The 25,860-nt window shown below is 35.2% G+C and overlaps 7 protein-coding genes across 20 annotated transcripts in view; 5 read left to right on the top strand and 2 right to left on the bottom strand.

Moving 5' to 3' along the window:
- The window catches only part of LOC100679901, a 91,197-nt gene extending 89,211 nt beyond the window's left edge, over nt 1-1,986 (top strand). For all 6 annotated transcript variants that reach the window (XM_032599360.1, XM_032599359.1, XM_003426390.4 and 3 more), the window contains one exon: nt 1,093-1,986. In XM_032599360.1, coding sequence (XP_032455251.1) covers nt 1,093-1,186 — 94 coding nt within the window. In that variant the 3' untranslated portion in view covers nt 1,187-1,986. The remainder of the gene's footprint in view (nt 1-1,092) is intronic.
- LOC100118849 (serrate RNA effector molecule homolog) lies at nt 1,643-12,549 on the bottom strand. 7 transcript variants are annotated; one of them, XM_008208498.4, is made up of 16 exons: nt 12,444-12,549; nt 11,182-11,391; nt 10,356-10,508; nt 9,762-10,073; nt 9,149-9,343; nt 7,280-7,346; nt 6,957-7,197; nt 6,488-6,871; nt 6,134-6,390; nt 5,923-6,063; nt 5,614-5,844; nt 5,354-5,524; nt 5,019-5,281; nt 4,669-4,944; nt 3,844-3,987; nt 1,650-2,666 (listed from the first exon to the last, which is right to left on the bottom strand). In XM_008208498.4, exons 3-16 carry the CDS (start codon nt 10,481-10,483, stop codon nt 2,591-2,593), a joined length of 2,886 nt encoding a protein of 961 aa, XP_008206720.1. In that variant the 5' UTR covers nt 10,484-10,508; nt 11,182-11,391; nt 12,444-12,549; the 3' UTR covers nt 1,650-2,590. The 7 variants fall into 7 exon arrangements, with proteins under 7 accessions (XP_008206721.1, XP_008206720.1, XP_031784780.1 ...); XM_008208499.4 differs by lacking the exon at nt 12,444-12,549 and having other exon boundaries at nt 1,643-2,666; nt 3,844-3,969; nt 11,182-11,386; XM_031928920.2 differs by lacking the exon at nt 12,444-12,549 and having other exon boundaries at nt 6,488-6,865; nt 11,182-11,386.
- On the top strand, nt 10,012-25,450 carry LOC100118738 (50 kDa spicule matrix protein-like). Of its 2 annotated transcripts, XM_008208507.3 has the most exons (12): nt 10,012-10,097; nt 23,545-23,721; nt 23,808-23,897; nt 23,962-24,015; nt 24,084-24,137; nt 24,333-24,386; nt 24,448-24,504; nt 24,577-24,630; nt 24,691-24,747; nt 24,813-24,866; nt 24,927-24,980; nt 25,175-25,450. In XM_008208507.3, the coding sequence occupies exons 2-12, from the start codon at nt 23,643-23,645 to the stop codon at nt 25,351-25,353; spliced, it is 786 nt and encodes a 261-aa protein (XP_008206729.1). In that variant the 5' UTR covers nt 10,012-10,097; nt 23,545-23,642; the 3' UTR covers nt 25,354-25,450. The 2 variants fall into 2 exon arrangements, with proteins under 2 accessions (XP_008206729.1, XP_001602635.2); XM_001602585.5 differs by lacking the exon at nt 24,927-24,980.
- LOC100678114 (proteoglycan 4-like) lies at nt 13,162-18,318 on the top strand. 2 transcript variants are annotated; one of them, XM_008208504.4, is made up of 3 exons: nt 13,171-13,500; nt 13,678-13,710; nt 13,949-18,318. In XM_008208504.4, the coding sequence occupies exons 1-3, from the start codon at nt 13,428-13,430 to the stop codon at nt 18,241-18,243; spliced, it is 4,401 nt and encodes a 1,466-aa protein (XP_008206726.1). In that variant the 5' UTR covers nt 13,171-13,427; the 3' UTR covers nt 18,244-18,318. The 2 variants fall into 2 exon arrangements, with proteins under 2 accessions (XP_031784777.1, XP_008206726.1); XM_031928917.2 differs by lacking the exon at nt 13,678-13,710 and having other exon boundaries at nt 13,162-13,500.
- On the top strand, nt 19,407-20,132 carry LOC100678084 (ATP-dependent RNA helicase DBP2). The gene is made up of 3 exons (XM_003426398.5): nt 19,407-19,592; nt 19,764-19,919; nt 20,036-20,132. The coding sequence occupies exons 1-3, from the start codon at nt 19,526-19,528 to the stop codon at nt 20,047-20,049; spliced, it is 237 nt and encodes a 78-aa protein (XP_003426446.1). The 5' UTR covers nt 19,407-19,525; the 3' UTR covers nt 20,050-20,132.
- On the bottom strand, nt 20,880-21,840 carry LOC103316185 (neuropeptide-like protein 30). Its single transcript, XM_008208506.3, has 3 exons — nt 21,603-21,840; nt 21,113-21,253; nt 20,880-20,996 (listed from the first exon to the last, which is right to left on the bottom strand). Exons 1-3 carry the CDS (start codon nt 21,676-21,678, stop codon nt 20,977-20,979), a joined length of 237 nt encoding a protein of 78 aa, XP_008206728.1. The 5' UTR covers nt 21,679-21,840; the 3' UTR covers nt 20,880-20,976.
- LOC100679807 (neuropeptide-like protein 31) lies at nt 22,327-23,024 on the top strand. Its single transcript, XM_003426388.3, has 3 exons — nt 22,327-22,474; nt 22,580-22,720; nt 22,903-23,024. Exons 1-3 carry the CDS (start codon nt 22,342-22,344, stop codon nt 22,917-22,919), a joined length of 291 nt encoding a protein of 96 aa, XP_003426436.2. The 5' UTR covers nt 22,327-22,341; the 3' UTR covers nt 22,920-23,024.
- Nucleotides 25,451-25,860: the final 410 nt, after the last annotated feature.

The raw sequence follows: 25,860 nt of genomic DNA, 5'->3' as shown, positions 1-25,860 counted from the left end.
AACTCGGCTTATCTCCCGCTATACCTTATGCACCTTATCTATACACAGACACACTCACATACTCGTGCTGGTATAGGCTCTCAAGATACATTTGGACGTGTATATCGATCGCGAGACGACTAATTCCGCTATTCGGATAACCTATAAATAAGCTCCTTCTCACACCAGAGCGAGTAATATCGAAATTCGCGTCTATCTGTACTTGTGTATATGGTACATGTAGTTACATTCCAGAGGCTGAGTTATTTATGCGAAAAAGTTGCTTATAGTGGCGTAACACGCGGTTCGCGCCCACGCGTCTCTTATATACACGCCGAATGATCGCCTGAAACCTCTTACGCCAATCGCGTAACTTCTTTGGCCGGCTTAGTGTCGCGATGCTGGTTCCGGAGGCTGATGTATTGGTCGCCGTACGCGTAAACTGATTTGGGGTTTGATTTGCTGAGAGATTGGTGACCCTTGTTTTTAGATGGATGTGTTAACAAATGCATCATTGATACGCTTTAAATCGCGCATTTCTCATTAATTTTTGTAAGTGCGATGAGTGATAAAATTTCTCACCAGCACTTTTTATAGTATTATTATTTTACGTTCACAAATATGTAAGCGCAGATATAAAGGAAATCAATTTCGTACGTTTCTGAGCAATGATGGTACTTTATTATTTTATATGATTACGAAGATTTTCGTAATTTATTTTATAAGTGGATTGGAAAGTGTCAACAATATTCTCGTAACGCGGCAGTAAACTATAAAACTCTTGATTGGCGCGAAAATCTGTCTTTAATTTTATTAATATATATATCCGGTGTACGGGTGAATTAATAAAACTTTATGGAGCGTGCAAACTCATATAACTTGCCTTTATATGAGTTTTAAAGATTGCGCAACGTTTACGTCCAATCGAGTACAAAAACGCAATAAATCGATTATGAAGAACAACTTTCAATAAAGAAGATTAATAAAATCTTAGATAACAAATTATTGTTAATATAGTTGCTATAAAATCTTGCAATTTAACAATCGTTTAAGTTTTTACACATTACAAATTCAAATATATATATATTTTTTAAATTGGATATCTTCTTACAGCAATGGCAGATGCATTGACAAGGGCGACAAGTGCAATGGAATCGACGACTGCGGTGACCGCAGCGACGAGCAACACTGTCGAGAGCGATTGTAAAAAAGAATGGAAATAAGAAGAATAAAATAAAAAATAAAGAAAATCTATCGCGTTTCCTCGCTTACGAAGCATTTACGGCACACAGACACGCTGTTGAACGAACATTATTTTTTACGTGTTAAATATTAAATATATAATGACGCTGAGCGCAAATTTGTACTATAAACAGAATTTAAGAGAGCCGGCAAGTCAAAAAGTCGTGACTTTTTACATCGCGTTGTTAGGATAATGTCGCAGTATTTCAAATTATGAGAAAAAAAAGTCGCGAATAATATATGCGTGTTCTATTGTATAGGTAGGAATAGCAAATTTTATTATTACTATTATTATTTCTATTATTCTAACTATTATTATTATTATTATTATTATTATTATTATTTGTATTGCTATTATACATTATTATTCGCAAAAAATATATTAATGCTATAAAGAAGGAAAATGACTAAGCCAGTGTGATTTTTTGTTCTTATTATTGTGTATTTGTTTCTTAGTGACTTTTCTCATTCTTACACATATACATGAATACGTGATTCGATTGTAATGTCTTATATAAAGAATCGATTTTTTGTATATTATACTGGATTGTACATAATATAGTCGAAAAAATGGAAAAATAAACACAAATGACAAAACAATATTGCGTTATACATCATACCATAGAACTTCATTTCCTTTGAAGACAGTGTAAAAAAAGGAACGCCGAGAAAGCTTTATATTCTTTTCGTACTCTAGAGTTATTAGGCTCATTATCTTCTTTGACATATTTACATTGTACGAATGAATCGATCTATATATATATATATATATATATATATATATATATATATATATATATATATATATATATATATTCGCAAGCTTTTCCCCAGTCAGTATTGATTAAATAAAAAAAATATTAAACAGGGCTGGACTACAATCACTTGATTTAAACCAACTTTCTAAATAATATAGATCTAATGATTTTTCCAAAATAAATCTTTCGAATTCAGTATACAATAATAACAAGGATTATTTACTTAAATTGTAAAAGGTCAAGAAGTCATTTAGTTATATTTACGTTTAATCACGATTATATGTACGATTTGGGTTAACCATCAATGAACAACTGTTTACTTTAATGGACAGTCACAGCTGCTCACGTTAAAGCTCAAATTATAAGTGATTTAAATTCTACCATTAATAATATTTTAGAATAGCGTATCTGAAAAGATCCTTATAAGACTTACTTTAGCTTAAAAATATAATATATTACAAAATATATTCATTATTTTATAATTTTGTAATGTAATCCGAGAAAAATAAATTGACTGTTCTACGCTTTTCCAGCCCTGAATAAGTTTTGCCCTTTAGCAAGAGTCATTTTTTCGTACGTGTATATTCAATGAGCCTAATAAACTGTCGTTTTTATAAAAATTCATCGGGTTCTCTTGGAGCATCAAGATCTCGATAATGGATAACGGGCCTGAATTCGCCTCCACCACTGTAATAGTTCGTCAAAAAGACAAAAAAAAAAGATTAGTTCATAGTATCGAAACACAGACTTTTTATTTTCCAGACCAACTGGACAAGACATATATGTGTAAAACCGCAAGTGGAATAGGGATGAAAATAAAAGAAGTTTAACAGAATCACTTTAACAAATAAGTTTATTTTTGACCAACAATAAGTTTGTTTTTGCATTCATGTAGAATGTCCCGTTATATGTATGTTCAAGATCATTATTTAGTAAAATAAAATTGATCTATGAAAACGATATTATAAAAAGTTCTTCTAAAATTTTTTACAGAATAAAGTTCACAGCAAGCTTGACTTATTTATAAGGAATAAGTTACTGTTTTATCAAGCAGTCATTTTATAAAATTTAATGTGCCGATTTCGTAACACTATCTAAAATATTGATTTTCGTCCCTTTACCTACTGCCTCAAATACACTGTACACGTCATTTGCTTTCACTAATTACTTTGCCAACGTATTACAAAATGTTACAGAATCAAGATTTTAATCTGTTAGAACACAGAGTGCTTTTTAATTGAATGGCAACAATTCAAAACAAATCCGTATCTAGCTGGTCCAGGTCATTATAACTAATTATTGGTCTTGACGTCGAATCCGGAGCAGCCCTGGAAAGACATCATTGATTGTTTTTGGATGATAATTTTTTGTCTACGTAAAAAGTTGTGCAAATACTTTTGTACTTTTGAATTCAAACTAGAGCTCCTCTGAATATTACGTCGGTGACAGAAATGAGCACTTTTCATATAAAAAATTCAAATACAAACCTTTATACATTATCTTGCAAAAAACTCAAAAGAAGTCATCTTCATGGAATTTCAAATTAAAATTAATATTAATAATTTAAAATTAGTATTGTTTGAAAAAATGAATTTTTAAGGGTGAAAAGTGCTCAGATCTCGTAAGCAATGAATAGAGTAAACGTTGTACCAATAGTAAGTTTCATTAATTATAGAGATTTCATTGTAAACCTTTCAAATATTGCGACTAACTTTAAAAATAAAGTACGGATTGGCAATACATGAACATAACATAACATCCTGTTAATTACACACAGTAAATTTGGGAATTGATTGTATTGATAACGAATTCACTCCGTCGTTAATGAAACGTGCAATGAATATAAAGCATGAAAATATCTTACCGTCCTCTGTTGAATCCACCGCGGTTGCCTCTTGGTGCGCCAAAGCCACCACCAAATCCAGCGCCGTAGCCGCCGCCAAAACCACCGCGATTGCCTCCAAAATTACCTCCATAGTTTCCTGCGAATCTACCAGGAGGCCGAGAGCTTAAATGAATGTAAAAACAAAAAGGCACTTTTTATGATGTCAGGGACCGAAGCGTCACAGAAATGGTTTTCAACACTATTTTTGGTGCAAAAAATATTAAGATATAAAGATATTATGGACAACCATATGATGTCTATTTTTTATTTTAAACAGGGAATTGCTTTCAATTACTGTAGTTTATTGATAGCAATCCAATTTCAAAATAAAAAATATCGAGATAAATGTGGTTTCCACTTTATCTTACATAAAGATTATTTTCGTGCAAAAATAAAAATAAAGAAAAAAGCCGATAATACTACATTTAACAAATTGCTAACTACAACTGAATTTCCTACTTAAAGCAGACACTCTGATGCACTTATTCAGTCCCCGTAAAAGGAATGAAAATACCGAGTCATGGGCATAAACTACTTATAGTTAGTTACTAAAAATGTAATTATTCAAACTAATTTAGATCCATTAAGTTATTAAAATTTAAGGATAGTAATCAAATAATAGATGAGAATTTATACCAATAGAATCCAAGTAACCAATTTACGAAAATAAAATTAATTTTTTGTGACTAAGCTCATAATTATAAAACTATTTTTAAAAGACCAAATTTTTGTTAACCAAAATATCTAAAGCTGCTCATGACTTTCAATCAAACAAAGATTCAGATTCACGAAAAATAATCATACCCTCCGGAGTTAAAAGGTGTGTATCCTTCTCTGGCGCTGTCTCTAGGTGGTGCTTTGTTACCGGGATGTTCGGGTAACTGCGGTCTTTTTGGGTCCTTCAGGTAGTTGTTGAAATATTCGGCCTCGGCCTTTACCTCGGCGACCTTTTCCGCGTGCTTGTTGAAGATATGCTTGCGTATAAAATCTGGACCCTTGAACTTTTTGCCACTAAGTGGACACAACCACTTATCTTTTGACAATTCCTGCGTGTTTGCCTGGACGAACTTCTCTACCTCACTATTAAAAAATTAAAGCAATACAGTAAGTTCAATTTTCCTTTAAAAATTATTAAGAAATAGGGAGTTGCTTACTTTTCGGCGTTCTTAGATCCAAGTTTTTCGAATTCGGAAGAAGAAACTGTGGCCACGGGGGCAAGGAATGCAGCCATTTTGCTTTCAAAGTTCCTGCAGTATTCCGTCAATTCACTGCTAGGGACTTTGCCAGCTGGTGGTGATCCTCTAACGTGCATTATTCCACATCGGTTTGGCATCTCATCTTCATTTGGGTATTCACAATGATTGTAATAGTCAACAGAATGTACTATCCTCAAATATAAAATCAATTTATCTAAAACCTAAAAAAAAACATTGTTTATATAAATTATACAATCAAATGATAATGAAAAATCTGAGAATTTGGAACATACTTTAACAAGAGCAGGATCCTTCTCAACTTTCTCCTCTCCTTCACCGGATAGTTGTCCCTCTTCATGATCTCCAGAAACTCCAAGTAATTCTTCTTCCTCTGCGGACGCTTCTTCTATAAGGTAATCGGTTATATTTTTCAAAATTGGATTTTTTGACGACAGTCCAAATGCCTAAAACAGTTCATTATTATGTAAAAATATGTTTGTTTTTTAGAAAAATTAGAATTTTATGACGTGTACACATTTTTTTTTTCACTCACTGCTTGTTCAATGTCATTAGCGGATTGCTCTTTTTTGGCTTCTTCTTCTGCTAAAGCTGCTTTTTTATCCTCGACCCATAATCCAGATCGATTATCTAAATTATGCACGATTTTTGCACTTAACTTAATGTCATTTCTTACTATTTGCTTGTGGCATGTAATACCATTGACGGTACGTACACGCCGAGACAAATCACGATTTACAATTGCTCCAAGCTCGCAGTCTCTTAGCTAGAATTTACAGAAACATTACATGAGTACCAAATATCATATAAGTTAAAGTATTTATATTTATAGAAATGAATTTACCCTAATGTTGTTTAAACTCCAACATATTTCTTTGATATTAACAGCTCTTTCGAACGAGACCCATCCCCTACGGAACCATCTTCTTTCTGGTTGAGGATCAGCAATGGCTACACGCAAAAAGCCAGGGAAACGTTTGCACATCTAAAATAAAACGATTTTAGTAATTATGTAAATAGTTATATATCATATACCATATATTAAAGATAATTACAGCTTCCACTTCTGCTTTCGTGATTGTCGGCGCCAAATTTCTAAGGAAAATACTGCTAGTTTTGTGTAAAGCTCGTGGTTCCTTCTCACTAGCTAAGTCTATCACTGCATCTGAATCAACTGACTTCTTTTTCTTTGGCTTCTCAACCTCGGGTTCAGGAGACTTTTCTTTTTTGGACTTTTCGCTCTTTTTTTCTTCACTGGACTTTTCACTGTTCTCTTCCTTATCTTCTTTCTCTTCATCTTTATCTTCAGTAGCTAAATAAATAATCATAGATTGTAATATTTAATAATATGTATGGCAATATGACAAATTTATTGCCGATATTATAGAAAATAAAAAGTGAAAACTTACGAGGTGGGCCAGGGGGTGTAGCAGGTTTATTGCTATCGGCGCTGTCAGAGGAGCTGCTGCTACTGCTACTACTTGTACTACTATTACTATTGGCCCTTTTTCGCTTTTTCGTCGTAGGCTCTTCAAGTTTGTCCACTGCCTCTTTTGTCTCTTCTTCTTTCTTTTCTTGCTCTTCTTCCATCTTTTCTTCTTCTTTTTCTTCTTTTTCTATACTAGTCTCATTTTCCTCATCTTCTTTCTTTTCTGGAGCCTCATCTATTTCTTCCTTCGACTCCTTTATCTCTATGTCACCATTGTGCTTCTCTTCCTCCGCTTCTTCCTTTGCTTCTTCTTTTGGCTTCTCGCTGTCCTCCGATTTTTTCTCATTTTCAACTTTTACTTTGACTAAAAATTGAAGAAGCTTATTTATTTACCAAAGGTACGCAGATATAGACTGATTAAGTTTATTTTAAGTGGATTTTCACTCTACCTGATTCTTTCGATTCCTTATCTTCTTCTTTCTTAATAACAGGTTCTTTGGTCGAGCTTTCCTTGACGGGCTGACTTGGAGGCTTGATGTCCAAGACTTTCAAATCTTCCTCAGTGCCACCTTCTAGCTTGATGACTACTGCATCGAGCAGATGCAACAAACTGTCAGTTTGGTCAGCGTCGACTGATACCTTATCGATCTCATTGTTATTTAACATTTCCAAGAACACTTCAACGCGTTTCTGTAATAAATTAGACAGTATAAGTAAGTAGTAAGGCATCACTTTTCTTTTATTGTAATAGTATGTGCATTGATTTATTTACCTTTAAAGCCGCAAACTGCTCTTCTTTCCTTTTTACTGATTCTTCTGGATGATACTTTATTTTGAACCTGACAGATGTAAGAAAAATCAATTAGTTTTTATATACCTACATAAATGTTTGACAATAATAAATACAAATAATAAAAAATTAGTTCAATAGCTCGAAGAAATTTGATTGATTTGAGACTATCCTGTAGGGAATTGGATCGCAAGCAAAATGTATACGATTTTTCTGATGCAAGAATTATGATTATCTTATTTTAACTGTTTGAGCATATGCGTACTGCGTGATGCCACATTGTTAGTAATGCTTTTAAAATGTTGCTAAAAAAAAAAATATTGAATTCAAATATAGAAACGGATATTTATTTGCAAAAGAAAAAGTTAATTTATATTCATGTTTTATTAATTTTTTTATTCTTTTATTGAAAACAAATTACTTTTAACACTAGAAAAATAAAAAGAATAATGAAAAATAAATCAGAGTACAACAGCAATACAATATCATGTTTATGACATGTAGAGGTGTGATTTTCTTTTAGTATCTGATAGATAACACATCTGAGAATCAACTTTTTTAATTAACAGAAAAAGAGATTCTGATTTTGCATGGTGAAATTGATAAAGTAAAAACTTAATGACAACGTAGTTTTCTCTTGCTGTTGTGTACTGACAAAATCAAAAATAAATAAAAATATAACCTAATAATAATCAAATAGTAGCATAACTATCATAATGTATATAATATATGTATATTGACAATGTACGGTCAATATGATCCGTTTTCATAATGGATCCTCACCTGTGGCACCTTGTGCTTTCATCATTGCTCGATGGCTTTATCATTTTTATGTTTAATTAACCATCATCAAACAAAAAGTTCTCATCGCGATTTTAAGTTTTCCCTAAACATATGTGCGGGTTAAGAACGCGACCTAACGCGCGAGCGTCGAGTGGGCTTTGCGCGCCCAGGACGCTTTTATAATATGTCATTCCATTTTTGCAAAACATGGTATTGAGAAAATTTTCGCCATTCTCAGGTGGCATATGAACGAGAGCTAAGCTAAGATCGGTATGATTTTTGGTTCAATTTCGGTTATTTCGAGTCTCTTCAACGACGCGTGTGTTGGTTCGCTATCTCGCAAGAATAATTTTATTATTCGTGCGCAAATTAATATTTGGACGAGGCCAGACCAGTGCGATGGCTGTTTGCTGTAGGGATAGACAGACATCTGTTCACAATTTTTGTTAAATGATCAACTATTTTTTAATGGGATAGTACTTATTAACTTTATGGCTATATTATCAATCATCCGTTTGTGCACGACGATATATGTTTTTTCAATTAGTCATCCACATAAACTCCTACATATTTTTTTCTTCCTCGGTGTTTATTAATGTCTATGATTCTGTGTGTTTCATACAATACATTGGTTGCTTATTGCCGCAATGTTGCAATACAAAGATTCATTCATATGTCAAGAGATGTCATGTATATATTTAAAGCTACTTTAATTAAACAGTTAAAAAAATGTAATAATTTGAATACTATCTAGTTTAAGATACTCGAATAACCATCTATACAAACTCAAAATATTGTATTAAAATATTTTTTCAATGGAATGCAACCAACACATTGATTGAATTGTAACCAAAAGTATTTCTTCTCAAATCATATTTTGAAAGTAAAATAATGTCTAAGTCAAAGATTAAATAATTAAAATTAACAGACACTGAGGAAAATTTGGATGTGCATGTGAAAGTCATGCATAGTATATATCGAAGAAACAAAATAAAAAAAAAATGTTTATGTACAAAGTAAAGACAATGCAGCTGCATGAATTTTTATATTTAGAAAACCAATGCTTACCATTCCTCATCCTTATGTGCAATAAAGAACTCGTTCAGTTGCTGCCTTCTGAACTCCAGTTTGTACTCATTGTAGCGTTTGATGGCCTCTTCATCAGTAATCGAATCTTCTTGTGTGCCTAAGAATGCCTTGAATGTCATCATTGGTGGCTGTGTCTCCACATTGGAATTGCTGAAATTTCCAGCAACCTCTCGACTGTAAAAAAGAAGAATCGATCAACACGTGTAAGAATTCTAGGCACATATTTTTCAAAATAGAGAATATTCATAAAATGTATGCAGATATCTCTTTTCTGAAATATTGATATGCATTTTTTTATTAGAATAGAATCAGAATACAAATATTAATAACAAAGTTTAATTTCTGCTTTTTACTGGTAAAGAAAAGTAAGATGAGCAAGATATACAATCACTTATAACCACAAATTAAAAAAATCCATCATCACTAGAATACCTCAACCGAGCTAGTAACTTGGGAGTCAACCGACTTTTCTTCATAGGTCTTCGGTAATTCATGTTCAAATCATAAACTTATAAAGTATTATGACTAATCTTTCTCGTATCTCTCGCGCAACTCTGGACGAAAACAAAAGTATGTCTCGCTTCAAACTCACCTGCTGCTGTTGTTGCTATGGTTACCATAGTGGTGGTTGCCGTGATGCGAGCCGCCGTAATGTTCCTGAGACCAGCCACTGCCGCCACGACCTCCACCGCCTCCGCCTCCGCCTTCGCTACCTTCGCGACCGTAGTACTCGCCGTAACCTGAGTGACCACGACCAGGTCGCTCGTCCCACTCGCCGCGTATACGTTTCATCGGGGGAGCCATTTCCTGAGAACGCGCTGGACTGTACCGTTCACGGCCGCCGCCACCTCCTCCTCGGTAATCCCGGTAGTCTGGTCGGGTACGAGGTCTGCTTGACCATTCCCTAGAAGATGGAGAGCACATGAAGGTCAGCATCGTTTATATAAGCTAATAATTGTTATAAAAACGTTATATTCAACTCTTTTAACTCTATACAAATAAGTTTTTCTTTAGATAATACTTGCACATATTTAAAGAGTAACATACATAAATTCCCTATTTTAACTAGCTTTTTGTATATTTAATATATATATCATATATATAGATAAAAATATTAAAATAAATTAGATAAAAATATCTAAATAATATCTCAAATCAACACTAGAAAAATTAAAGATTATATTACCGCTCAGGCCAATCATCTCCTCCTCTTCGACGATCTTCCCTTCCTCGTCCTTCTCTGTAAGATTCTGTACGTTCACCTCTGAACTTGTCCCTTCGCTTCCGATCATACTCGTCATCTGAGTCTGCCATGATTATTTACAAAATTACAAAAGTCCTAATAAAAAATACAAATACAAAATTAGAAAATAAGGCTCAAACAATACAGTAATGGAACATGAAATATAAATGAACAAATGAAAAAGTAATTTTGATAGACGAGCAAAACTAATCCAAAACTATACCAGTCATATGGCCATATTCCAGAAGCTATTGACATAAACGTATATCCGCCTGTTGAATAAAGATCAAAATCGAAAATCGAATTTTTAAACAGAACTCATTGCGCTGAAAATTTATGGAGCACCATTTTAGAGTATGCTCCAAAATCGAAATAGCTACTCATCTCCGAAAAGTCTACATTCAAAAAAGAAGGTATCGTTAAACGAAAGTAAACAATCTACCTTGATCCGAAAAAGCCGTCCCAGCCCACCGAGACAACTAATGGCTACAACGAGCCTTGACCTCTGTTGGAAGCTTCCCAGAAGTCGGAAGCGCGTCAGATGCCAATACTTAACTTCAACCACTCCAACACCCCAAAGACAATTCTGACACCCCCGAAATCTGCGTCTCTCACACGAAATTCCGCTAACTTACGCGTATAAAAGGCCAAATTGCAAAAAGCCGCTAAACACGCGGTAGCCGCCAAAGCGGCGTTGCAGCTTTCATTCGAGAACCATCTTCTCGGCGTTCGATTTTTTCAAAGAAACGATGAGAATGTTTGCACTTACTTTTTTGGGAAACGAGAGCCACCGGAGTCGGTAGTTGTGAAATCGGAGTCAGCAGCGAAGCTCCGTCCGCACCCACGACAAACACACGGGGACGTCAACGAGGATCACGATGACGATTATGTGAGTGTGATGGCGCCGCCGTGTGAGAAACCTTATCGGGCGGCTGGCTGGGAAACGGGCAAGACTGAAGACGCGCGCGTGTGGCTGGCGCTGCGATCGGTGAAAGAGAACATGGTCGTTGCGTGGGAAATTTTGAATTTCAGAAGTTCGATAAAAATGAAATGAGCGATAAAAATATCATTGCATTATTTAACGGTTATTCAAATTTAATTAGGATTGTATGATAAAAATAATGTAAAATAACAAATTTTCTTTCTTTTATTTACTTTAAATTAGATTTCAATAAGCAAATTAGAGTTACAACATTTTTGTAAAGAAATAAATGAAATTAAGAATTCGATTATTTTTTTATGAGGCATAGCGTTTATTGTGCGCCCTATAGTCATAAAATTGTTTATTGGGATTTCCCACCTTTCCTATACTTCATTAGTCAGATGTTAAATTACGCATCTTATTCAGCTAGGAAAAATGTAAACAAAGTATGACATAATTGCAGATTCACCCGTCCAGATAACCCTGAAAATTGCTTGGAAAATGAATTGCGCGATATTTTATGAAATATAAAAAATTAAAAAATCCGTAAGAATATCTGTAATAAACATACTGTCTGGTTAATTTTGTCGATTACTGTTTTCTCCGTCAGGCTAGTATTCTAAGAATGGTTTGGCTTTATCTTTGGCGATTTCAATAGACATTGTTTGAATGTAACCTTGTGTCTTTTACACTGTAAAAAAGTTTTTCGTAATATTACTAACCCAGTAGTAAACCAAACGGTCCTACGCCCAGCACAGTAAATTTACAACGGTATAAGTAAATTCACAACGGTATATAGTAATTTTACTATTTTGCGCGCTGTAATTTTATAGCGGAAATAGTATTTTCACACTGAACGCGAGAATCTGACCCCTGTAAAATTACTACGCTATAAGAGTAGTAAACTAATCCGACCTACGCTGGGCGAAGCAATTTTACAACAAGGATAGTAAAATTGCTAGATTTTTGTAATTTTACGTAGCTGATCGTAGTAAAATTGCTATACGAAGGGTTGGAACCTCATGTAATTTTACTACATTTTAGTGATTTTAAAAAATCATTTTTACAGTGTAGGAAAAATGGATTTTAAATGCTTTTCAATTACTCACTTTTCAATTACTCATAGGACGATCAATGCGATTGATAATCATCGACAATTACTTTCAATCTTACATTATTTTATTCGTGCAATATATAATTGTATTTATCTAAAATCTGCAAAATTAAAATATTGTAGATTAAAAAATAAAAAAAATAATATTTCCTTGAAAACCGTCGTCTGCATTGCAAAACAATCAGCAAACTGATAATCGCTGGAAAATAGATGCTTGCAGCACGCAACGTTTGCATCGAGTACATAATAAATAAAAGAAAACAGCAGATTACGTTTGAGTCGAAATTGAAAAATTTTTTCGAAATCATAGAAACGTAACTACTGCCTCAACGAGAAGATGTCTTCAATTGCGCTGGAATTCCTCGCAATCGCGTATGCTAATTCAAGATTACGCGCGATTTCTCTACTTTTCTCCCTCGCGGAAACGAATCGCGCTCATTTCGAATGCTACAATTAAGTGGAAACAACTGCACTTGCAAATCGGCCGTACGATTTTCTCCCTGCCAATTTCAGCGCCGGGACTTCTGCGTAAACAGCAAAATTTCCCGGCATCGACGCGCAGTATATCGTCACGGTATTATTTAACGCCGCGGCATAATCGTTCGCTTTTATCACGCCTATGAACGCAAAACTTAATCACCCGCGGTATCTTCAAAATGATCTATCTCCGCAGCGAGAGAAGAATCACGATGTTGAGAAACCGACTAATGCGCGATTCTTATCGAGCTCCTCTCGAGAGACGGATACACACAGACTACTATTTTTTTTCTCTCCTCTGCGATCTTCTTCATCCTTTTAGCTCAGCCTCCGGGATGGCCGGCGGATATTTTTTGCCGCTGGCGGGGCGACGGCTATAAAAGCCACCACGTTTGCCACTTTGCTCAACACTCGATCGATGATTGCTGTTGTAGCTTGACTTTGTATTGTCGGGTATAACAGGTTTCAAGCTGCCAACAGTTGGGAGAATTACGTGCCGGCGATGCTTCCTTCTATCGGGGCCACCCTGGCCCTGATTGCCTTTTCGACTGTCTGTGCTCGGGCATTTCCTGCAGGTGATTTTTTTTTGCTTTAGTTTGGATATGATATGGTAAAAGTGATTACAGTGTCGATGAAAAGCGACTACTTAAAGTGCGTTTAAAAATATAAGTATAGAGAACCAGATCGCTACGGGTCATGTTATATTTGTTGTTTATCACAAAACTATTAAAAATATCTTGTTATCGTTGTAGGGGATTCCAAGGACGGGCCGCAAGCTGCTATTGGTAATTAATAACATTACTTATGATGTTTAATCAACATCTTGAATATTACACTTAATTTAATATTATACTAGAGGAATTCAAAATTAAGTTCAAAATTATAATGTATAATTGAAAAAAAATTATTTCAAATATTACACGAGAAGTTAAAATTAAGCATAGCTCGATGAAAATACTTTCTAGGAAATAATGTCATAAATACGCAATATGATTCATTGTTAATAAAAAAATTTGATTACAGCTAACGCGATAGCCGGAGCTGGAGGAATCGCTGCTGCGACTGCAACTAATACGAACGGAATTGCTAGTGCTAATGCCATTTCACTCGGCAATGGAGGATCCTCTGATGCCACCAAGGGACTTGCAGATCTTGCTCGTTTACTTAGTTTGAATTTAAATAATCCTCCAAGCGATAAAAAGGATCCAGACTCAGAAATAATACCAGAGGATTTGATGCCTGATAAAAAACGAGATGTAAGTGCCCTACCTCCAAGTGAAAATGAAACAAAAAATCCAAAAGCAGAAAGCCTTGAAGATTCTACCACGCCGGATAGCGATAATGCAGATCAGTTGAAAGATGATGAAGACAATCAATCTTCAGAAAAACCTTACGTAGGTTCCAGGAATGCAGAACCAGACAAAAACAACAATAAGCCGAGTGAAGAAAATACAGAACCACCTAAAGATTCAGAAGATTTTACGAAGGAAACCCCAACCAGTGATAGTCCATCAACAACTGTAGAACCACAAAGCGATCAATCAGAAGAACACAAAATCACTACAAGATCTCCTGGAAACCCTGATCCCAAACTAGGTTCTGATACTTCGAACGAGGAACCACAGAATGACCAAGCACAGCCACCCAAACCACAACAGAAGAATAAGCCGTCTAATAAAAACAAAGCAACGACTCCAGGACCAGAGGATGATGATAATGCCGAAGAAGAACCAAAAGATGAAAAACCGGAGGACAGCGATGATGAGTCGCCTGATGAGCCAGAGGATCCTCCTAAGCCCAAATCAGCTCCCAGTGAATCGGAAAAGCGGCCACCAAATAAACCTAAGAAAAGTAAACCAACTACTCCAGCACCAGAGAATGATGATAATGCGGAGGAAGAACCAGAAGATGTGAAACAAGAGGACGGCGATGATGAGTCGCCTGATGAGCCAGAGGATCCTCCTAAGCCCAAACCAGCTCCCAGTAAACCGGCAAAGCGGCCACAAAATAAAACTAAGAAAAGTAAACCGACCACCCCAGCACCAGAGGATTATGATAATGCGGAGGAAGAACCAGAAGATGAAAAACAAGAGGACGGCGATGATGAGTCGCCTGATGAGCCAGAGGATCCTCCTAAGCCCAAACCAGCTCCCAGTAAACCGGCAAAGCGGCCATCAAATAAATCGAAGAAAAGTAAAACGACTACTCCAGCACCAAAGGATGATGATGCCGAGGAAAAACCAGAGGATGAAAAACCGGAGGACGGCGATGATGAGTCGCCTGATGAGCCAGAGGAAACTCCTAAGCCCAAACCAGCTCCCAGTAAACCAGCAAAGCGGCCACCAAATAAACCTAAGAAAAGTAAACCGACCACTCCAGCACCAAAAGATGATGATGTCGAGGAAGAACCAGAAGATGAAAAACCGGAGGACGGCGATGATGAGTCCCTTGATGAGCCAGAGGATCCTTCTACGCTCAAACCAGCTCTCAGTAAACCGGCAAATCGGCCACAAAATAAACCTAAGAAAAGTAAACCAACCACTCCAGCCCCAAAAGATGATGATGCCGAGGAAGAACCAGAAGATGAAAAGCCGGAGGACAGTGATGATGAGTCGCCTGATGAGCCAGAGGAAACTCCTAAGCCCAAACCAGCTCCCAGTAAACCAGCAAAGCGGCCACCAAATAAACCTAAGAAAAGTAAACCGACCACTCCAGCCCCAAAAGATGATGATGCCGAGGAAGAACCAGAAGATGAAAAACCGGAGGACGGCGATGATGAGTCCCTTGATGAGCCAGAGGATCCTTCTACGCTCAAACCAGCTCTCAGTAAACCGGCAAATCGGCCACAAAATAAACCTAAGAAAAGTAAACCGACCACCCCAGCACCAGAGGATTATGATAATGCGGAGGAAGAACCAGAAGATGAAAAACAAGAGGACGGCGATGATGAGTCGCCTGATAAATCAGAGGATCCACCTAAGCCTAAAGCAGCTCCCAGTAAACCGGCAAAGCGGCCACCAAATAAACCTAAGAAAAGTAAACCGACTACTCCAGCACCAAAAAATGATGATGTCGAGGAAGAACCAGAAGATGAAAAACCAGAGGATAGCGATGATGAGTCGCCTGATAAATCAGAGGATCCACCTAAGCCTAAAGCAGCTCCCAGTAAACCGGCAAAGCGGCCACCAAATAAACCTAAGAAAAGTAAACCGACTACTCCAGCACCAAAAGATGATGATGCCGAGGAAGAACCAGAAGATGAAAAACAAGAGGACGGCGATAATGAGTCGCCTGATGAGCCAGAGGATCCTCCTAAGTCCAAACCAGCTCCCAATAAGCCGGCAAAGCGGCCACCAAATAAACCTAAGAAAAGTAAACCAACCACTCCAGCCCCAAAAGATGATGATGCCGAGGAAGAACCAGAAGATGAAAAACCAGAGGATAGCGATAATGAGTCGCCTGATAAATCAAAGGATCCACCTAAGCCTAAAGCAACTCCCAGTAAACCGGCAAACCGGCCACCAAATAAAACTAAGAAAAGTAAACCGACTACTCCAGCACCAAAAGATGATGATGCCGAGGAAGAACCAAAAGATGAAAAACCAGAGGATAGCGATAATGAGTCGCCTGCTGAGCCAGAGGATCCTCCTAAGTCCAAACCAGCTCCCAATAAGCCGGCAAAGCGGCCACTAAATAAACCTAAGAAAAGTAAACCGACTACTCCAGCACCAAAGGATGATGATGCCGAGGAAGAACCAGAAGATGAAAAGCCGGAGGACAGTGATGATGAGTTGCCTGAAGATCCTCCGAAAAAATCACCTCCAAAAAAACCAGCAAAACAACGACCTCAGAACAAACCTTTAAATGAGAATAAGACGACACAGGCTCCTGAGAGTGATGAATCTAAGGAGCAAGACGACAGCAATGAATCTCCGGAAGACTCTGATTCTCCTCAAATTCAGCGACCCTCAAAGAAGCCCCAAGAAAATAAAAATCGCCCTAATGCACCGGGAAACCCGACAAATTCGAACAAAAATAAACCAACAACCGAAGCTCCTGAAATAGATTCATCAGAAGAATCTGAAGAAGTCGAAAATCCTGAACCAACGCCAAAGCCTAAAAATAAACCAAAATCGCCAAAACCTAAAAATAAGCCATCAAGTAAAAATAAACCAACCACTGAATCACCTAAAGATGATTCTGAGGAAAATACTGATGACGCAACGGAAGAACCACCTGTACCACCGAAGAGGCCAACTAAAAAACCACCGAAAGCCCCTTCAACTCCAAGGCCAAAACGACCACAAGAAAAAAAGAAACCTACAACAACTACTGAACCTCCACCAGAAGATGCGAATGATTACGATGAACCAGAAGAAGATGTGCTAGAACAAACGTCACCTCCCCAAACTCCGAAACCACCGAAAAAGAAACCATCCAACAAAAAACCAACTACACCTCAACCACCAGTCGACATCAATAGTCGTAATTTTCCAGATTATGACGAGGACAATAATGATACGAAAAATCCTAACGAGGATGGGCAGGACGAAAACACTAACCCTGATGATAAGGGAGATGATGGACAGTATCATCCAGAAGATCCAGATGATAACGGATGGCAAGGTGCTTACAATCCTGGTCCAAACGAAGGTGAACCGGAAGGCGATGCCAGTGAAACACCAAACGGTAAAAAACATAAGCCAAAGAAGCCCAAACCAACCCAGAAACCTTCGGATCCGTTTGCTCCAGAAGAATTTAATCCCGAAGATATTTTCAAAGGTGTTGGCGGTTTTAGAGATGATGTAGAGAAAGGTGGTCCAGAAAGTAAACCAAATCCTTTTTGGCCTTTACCCATGCATTCTGTAAGAATTCCCTCCATGGGATTCCCCTTTCATCCACCTCGGGGATACCCCCCTTTCCCTGGTATGCCTATGCCTATGAATCCTTTTTTCCCGCCACGCATGAATCCAGGAAACCCACCTTATCCCAACGATCCCGAAAATAAATCAGATGAAAATTCTGAAAAAAATGACGATGTTCCTAAAATTAAAATCAAATTTTCATCAAATCCTTTTCTTTCTGGTTTAATTAACCCACTTATAAAAAGTTTACCTTCGCCCCAAAGCTCTGGGCCTATGAAAGGCGATGAGCCTTCAACGGGCAATCCTTTTATCATTAAGAGAGCACCAGAGGATCATGATCATGAAAGTGAAGACGAACCTTGTGGATGTGAAGAAGGTCAATCTGGAGTGCCAGTTTTGAGAATACGATCGTCATGGCCCATGATGTCTCGAAGTATTTCAAGTGACTACTAAAATGTAAAATATTATATAAATTGTCAAATAAACTAGAAAAACTAATTTATTTTACATTTTACATTTTATAAATAATTATAATTGTCTTACTTTATAAAAATTCCTCCTATTTATAGCGTCAACAATGATATAACTTTACTAAACATGTTTGTACTATTTTTATTTATTCATCATGTAATGTAAGCTATTTAATATAGTTGTATAAATGTATATTTAAATTTATAATCAAAATATTTAAAAAATAAATAAATATTTATTTTACTCCATCATAAATTAAAATTTTGTGTTACTGCGTATAAAAAGCGAAAAGACTTATAATTACTATCTGCCTTCTTCGAAGTAATTAAATGACCACTGTATTATTGGATGATGCACAATGTAATGTCGAGGAGGTAAAAATAAACATGATGCATGTTCAAAGATACTGTATTTTACATTATTAGTACACTTATAAAAATATATTTTACATGTAAAAGAATCGTTATCATATGATGGTTTTGAATAAAAATAACGAAAACCGTTTCATATTTTCATATTTTGATAATAGTTAAATTATATGCTCTATTATCGACTAGATGTATATTTAAAAATAAAAGCACTCGTTAATATATCGAAAAACAAATTATAACAAAGTTGATATTTGTTCAAAAATATATCATTGATTTAAATTTTTGATAAATTTTAATTTTACAAAGACACAAGGTTGATATCGGTAATTTTTTAAAATTTCTTTTTGATACCAGTTTCTGTTTGGACGACATTTTAGGATAAACTAACAGCTATAATTTTTTTACTGTATATACGTTCGACCCTAGCCACAGATCGACTCATCGAAAATAATGTTCTTTTTAATAACTTTCTTCCCTTGACTTCTTGTGAAGCTGTTATTAACATGCAAATCGGTTGTTCAGATTTCTGGTATCAATAATCGGCGTTGAATAAACAATAAATGGGTTATTAAGATGCATTAAGTGGTTAGTGACAGTAATTACAAATTTTAATTGCAAGGTAGTCCTTTTGTTTTCGTGAACTAAACAAATCTATTCTTATGAATCTTTCTTTGAACCGTCAGTCATAGTGTTAATGATGAAACAGTGTACCAAGAAATCTGGAATTTCAATTAAGGAAAAGTGTAAGTTTTGCGAATAAGAATCAACCATTGAATATTTTGTCTCAGCCAGGTGTGTATAAAAGAGCCAACAAGACGAGCAGCTAAGTTAGTTGATCAACCGCTGCATTATAGGTTTTTAATCTGAGTTCAAGGAGAAAATAATATATTAAAATGAAGTTCCTTTGCTTCTTGCTTCTTATCTTAGTAGCTGTACTAAGCATTTGTAACGCTCAGTTTGGTAAGTTTTGAAATTAATCATTGGATTATTCTGAAAACCATCGAACAATAGTGTCATTGATTCCTTACAGGAATTCTCCTACAAGCAACTCTTTTTTTATATCTATCTAATAAAAAAAAAAACGATTAAAATGCGTTAATTTTAATATCAATAATATACTATAATGAATAGGTGGATATGGCCAAGGAGGATACGGTGGCGGCGGCCGTGGAGGTTTTGGAGGTAACATGGGTAGAGGAGGATACGGTAACGGTGGCCGTGGAGGTTTTGGAGGTAACATGGGTAGAGGAGGTCTTGGGGGTCCTGGAGGCTCCGGTGGTTTCAGAGGTGAGAATATTATGTAGTTAAAATAAAAAAATCTGATTGCTGTAGCCATTGGTTAAAATTGCAAAATACACATGATATAAATAACTCATCAATGTTTTTAAATTTCGACTTTTTAGGTTATGGAAAGTAAATTTGCAGCGCATGAGTTCCACAAAACCGAATTGAAATGTATAGAGTCCTATTTATGAATATTAATAAAATTCTATAGCATTATATTTTGACTTATCATTTTCCCTGTGTCACAGGGACAGTCACACTAGTGTGTATAGTAGATTTTCTATAATAACTGTAAAAGATAATTTATACGTTCAATAAATAAAAATCCAACATTGTATTCACCCTATACATTTAAGCATTGGTAATTATAAAGTTAAATTTTATTTACTAGAATCTATTACTTGTAAAAAAATATATACATGTACATTTTTTTTTAATATTCATAATAACTGAATTAAAACACTATAATAGTACTAGTTAAACACTCAAAAAAATATTTGTTGTTTTTTACATTACCACAATCAAGTTAAGCTATATACTGTTTAAAAAGAAATAGAAGTGATATTTTATTCTGATGCTGGAAGAAGTTAGGTACAGTTTAGTACAGGCTTGGCGAGTAGTAAATCATAAAGTACAGTATTCTTTATAAAATTGTTTGTACAGAATTCTAAAATTTTTAACATATTCTTGTAGGTATCCTTTTTGATAAGATATTTAAAAACCATTGACAATATTTATATACTTTTAGTGAGATTTATTGAATTTCAAGCTATTAGTAACAATATTGATAATTATAACTAAAAGAACATCTATCAATAGGTTGTTAAAGTGTAGCATTATCCTCTCATGGATCCGATAATTGAATACCCAGAACTTCTATAGACCAACGTTATAGAATGTATAACATGCGGGATAATATTCTCAACATTAAAGGAGTTCTTGCGAAAAAAAACTAAACTGATAAATGATTTACATTTTTATTATATTACAGTGCAGATAAATAATACAATGTGAACATAATTGTATAATTTAACGTGTAAAAAATGTGCCTTCATTTTATTCATTTTCCATATCCGTAACCTGTAAAAAAATTTTTTATTGAGCCTCGTTTACAAATTTTAACAAAATGTAAAAAGTAAATTAAAACGATTGTATAGACTAAAGTTAATACGAAAAAATGTTGAATGTAAACAGACCTCCATATCCTCTTCCTGGCGGGCCACGACCGTAACCACCACGACCATAACCTTGATTACCATAGCCTCCTCGTCCATAACCTTGGTTACCGTAGCCTCCAGGACCATAGCCCCCAATGTCTACTCCAATTGGTGGAATTCCTAAGCGTGTTTTAAAAATTTCTTACTTTCGAGATTTTACTTTTATTGAGATGATTAAAGGTATAATTATTAGTTAGAAGTAAAGAATTGGTAATAAATTAAGAGTAATAGGTACATGCATTATGCATTCTTATATAGGTTAGTATACATTATTTATACATCCAAAAAATAATATAGATTGGGCATCTATAGGTAGAATAAGTGGGTGTTTTATGAAATAGTGTGAAAACATGCGTTGAGAACACGCCACGCAGTTATTGTTGAACACACTGCTTTAAAACTTCTGCTTCTCATTCACTTATAGCCTTTGTTGGAGAATATGACTTTCCGTAATAAAATTAAAACTTACCGAATTGCGCTCGACTATTTTGAAATAATGCCACTACAACAATTAGCAGAATAGCAACGATTCGCGTAGTAATCATTGTAAATGTTTGACTTAATATAAAGTCGAAGATAGAACTTACACGAACGCATAACGTGTCCTACAATGAGTGCTGCTTTATATGAATCGCACGAGGACGAAATAATCGTAAGCTAATTATTATTAAGAAGAACTGAGAATCGTTTTTAATCATTTACTTCCTCGAAACAATTCAATGATTAACTTCTTGACATACCTTCATAAACTGATTTCTGTAGATGCATACAGTTTTCGATTTTTAGAGTGCATTATCTTTTAATATTTTTCTAATGTTTGAAAAGCTAAACTTTCAGAAACGATGAACGATTCTTTCATTCATCCCTGATTTGTATTTCGATAAGACAATAAAACACGGACATATAATATTACTTGAAAATTATTAATGGTTACAATCCTTTTGTAAACCTAATAATTCAACATTCAGGCAATATTGCGATAAAATTGAAGGCAGTTTGGGTTATAGAAATTTGCCAAAGAATTGTGAAAATGTATATTGTATGCCTTATTACATAGAATCTATTAACAATCCATCGAAAAGTTGATTATTAGACAAATTTTCGAGGAAGTTGTCGATTAAAAATGATTCTCAAGTCTTCTTAATAATAATTAGCTTCAATTATTTTTTCCTCGTGCCATTCGTATAAAGAAGCTAATTTTGTAAGACATGTTGCCAGTTGATACAAGTTCTCTCTACGTCTTGACATTGAACCGAACGTTGACAATGACTACTTTGAAAATCTTTGCTGTTCTTTTAATAGCTGTGATAACTTTATTTGAAACTAGTGTAGCTCAATTTGGTAAGTTCTAGATTTATTTTAATTTATAGAATTTGACATGTGTTGCTATGATATTTATACACCCTTGCGCGATTACGTTTATTTTTTATCTTTGAATCTGTTTAGGAATTCCACCAATCGGTGCGGGCATGGGTGGTTACGGCCCTGTTGGTGGTTACGGTGCTCAAGGAGGATACGGAATGGGTCGAGGCAACTACGGAGGTCGCGGGGAATATGGTATACCAGGAAGAGGATACGGTCAAGGAGGTTTGTATCCATAATATTTTCTATTTGTTTGGAATATAATCGGTATTTTGAAATCGGACATCGAGTCTCTAAATTAACGAAGAATTCGGTCTTCAACCAATATTTGTATCACATAATTAAATGTATACTGCTTTTTAATTTGTATAATTCAATATTTGAAAAGAATACATTTTTTATTTCAGGTTACGGATACTTATAGTAGATGCCGTGCACAGATATCTACTTGTAGTTATATTAATATACTTACATACAGTGTACACCTAGTGTGATTCTATTTATTCCTAATAAAAATCCAACAATTGTTCGTTGATTTATTTATTAAAAAATTTGTAATTTACACCCATTTTTTCCTCTACATAAAACGAAGGACTATTATTTACATCATCAGCTGTATACATAAATATACGTGTGACTAACAAGTTAGTTAAAAATTTAGTCTGATTAATGAGTACTGTGTGCCATTATATTATCATTGTTCTACTACTGTTTCTTGTAGTATTACTTCAAAATTTTTTCCAATAATTCATCAATGTATATTTATTTAAGTTTTAATCTATTCTACGTATAAGTTTTTTAGCTCTGTTTGCACTTTGATTTAAAAAAATACAGTAACTGTCTCTTTTGTACAGATGTAAAAAAATACAATATTTAAAAATATATAGTCATAGTAATTGATCACCTGCGAAAATTGCGAAAATTGATCCATAGAAATCTTTTATACACTGTCAGTCAACAAATTCATTATCGGATAGTATTACAAGGAAATCATTGATTAAACATGATGCGTGAATTTCCATAATAACAAAAGCTTTTTATTATTTTAGCCTTGCACGGTTTATATAAAACAGCAGATGCTGTAAAAACGTTAACAGTCAGTGCAGATACTTTTATCATCTCCACATCAACGAGTGTGAAAATCAGTATGACTGTCATAAGAACACTCTTCATCGTATTAATTGTTACGGTGGCATTATTTGAAATTAGTTTGGCTCAGCGATTGCGTAAGTTGCTTTTTTTGTCTTTTTAAACGATTCAATTCGAAAAGTAATAAGATTAAAATATCAACTAATCGTTTTATTTTCAATAGTTATGCCATCGATCGAACGCTGTGGTTCCGGAGTAAATTCAGGTGTAAAAGACGGCTTTGGCGCCAAAGGAGGTTGCAGAAGCAATCAAGGTAGTTAAGGATGTTTTATACATTTAAATCAAATTATCAAATAACCAAAATTTAAATCTGTCAGGCGATCTGCAACCTGGTATAAAGAGACCAATCGGAGGCTATGGAAATAGTCAAGGTATTTAAGAATTTATTTTAGCTATAAGAAAATTATGCTATTGAATCTCAAATTTGGTATTGGTTTAGGAAATCGAAAACCTGGCATAAAACAACCCATTGAAAACTATGAGAATGATCAAGGTATAATATACATTAAAACATTTTTTCCAACTAAAATAAAATTATTTAAATTAAAATAGTACATTACGATACGTGTGACTTAAATGGTTCTTTTTTACACGGCGCAGTTAGCACCCGAGCGTAGCAAGGGAGCTAAGCGCCGTGTAAAACTGAAGCATTTAAGTCACACGTATCGTAATGTACTATTATACATAGGAAATCGACAGCCTGGTATGAGGAGACCGGTCGAGGACTACGGAGATAATCAAGGTAGATAAAAAAATGTTGTTAACAAAAGTCTTTGAATAAAAAACTGTTATATGCGTTTTAGGAAATCGTCAACTAGGCATCAAGAGACCAATTGAAAACTATGGACATAACAATCAAGGTATAACATACATTAAAAAATTTTTGCCAACTAAAATAAAATTATTTAAATTAAAATGTTTTTTATTCTCAGGAAATCGACAACCTAGCATGAGGAGACCAGTCGAAGACTACGGAGATAATGAAGGTAGATAAAGATATTTCGTCAATAAAATTATTTGAATAAAAAATATTGAATGCGGTTTAGGAAATCGTCAACCAGGCATAAAGAGACCAATTGAAAACTACGGATATAACGATCAAGGTATAATAAATATTGAAAACTGCTTGTCAACTGAAATAAAATTATTAAAAATGTTTGATATTTAGGAAATCGACAACCGGGTATGAGGAGACCCATCAAGGACTACAGCGATAATGAAGGTAGCTAAAATAATGTTATTAACAAAAATATTTAAATAAAAAATATTGACTGCGGTTTAGGAAATCGTCAACCAGGTATAAAGAGACCAATTGAAAACTATGGAAATAATCCAGGTGACTAATCATTCAAAATTTTTCCAATGCAATGTGCATAACTTATAGGCATTTGGCAAGCTTTAAAAGTCATATATTACGCACCCTGAATCAAAAATAGTGTTTGATACACGTGCAATGGTTGATTCTGGGCTCGAATGGAAAACTATAATTTATTAACAAAATCAAAATTATTAATGTGAAAAATTATATAGGTTACAAAGCTCAACAACCTGGTGTAAGAAGACCAACTGGCGACTACGATGCTAGTGCTGGCTGTGGTGTTAAAGAGGGTTGCGGTGCTAAAGGAGATTACGGAAATGATCGAAGAACTTACCGAGGTCCCGAAGATTATGGTCGTGGAAATCAACAAAATAGAGAAGTTTATTCTTAATATTCAAGAATAATAATGAAGGCTTTGTTCACTATACGTGCCATCCTCACAAGTTTGTAATTTTTCTTAAATTTACAATAAAAAAGCTCTGATACAATCGAATGCACATTACTGAGACAACACTGAGAATCCTCAATTTCGTACCATTTTATACGGCGCTTCCAATACTGTATCTGCATAAAAATTACAAACAATCCGGTTCATCCCACACGTGCCAACGCACCCGGACAACCGTGGAGTCGAAAATGGGATCAGCTCAGTTCTCATTTAGTAACCGATCGCAATCGCCCATCAGGTCAAGGCAAGTCGTACTAGCGCACCTGATAATCCGCTCGCGCCGTCTCCTTCCGAGAATCCGCCTATATAAGTATACACAACTCATATACATTATCATCATCATCGAACGGCTCGGAAAACACAAAATGAATGAATGAACTCGAACGCGAGCGTCAGGGAATTCCAAGCCTCGCGGCCCCAGGCGAAAACCACAGCGAACTGTATCTCCCC

The sequence above is a fragment of the Nasonia vitripennis genome, chromosome 4 (assembly GCF_009193385.2).
Source record: "Nasonia vitripennis strain AsymCx chromosome 4, Nvit_psr_1.1, whole genome shotgun sequence".
Classification (NCBI taxonomy): domain Eukaryota; kingdom Metazoa; phylum Arthropoda; class Insecta; order Hymenoptera; family Pteromalidae; genus Nasonia; species Nasonia vitripennis.
This window is presented reverse-complemented; position numbering and strand designations above follow the sequence as displayed.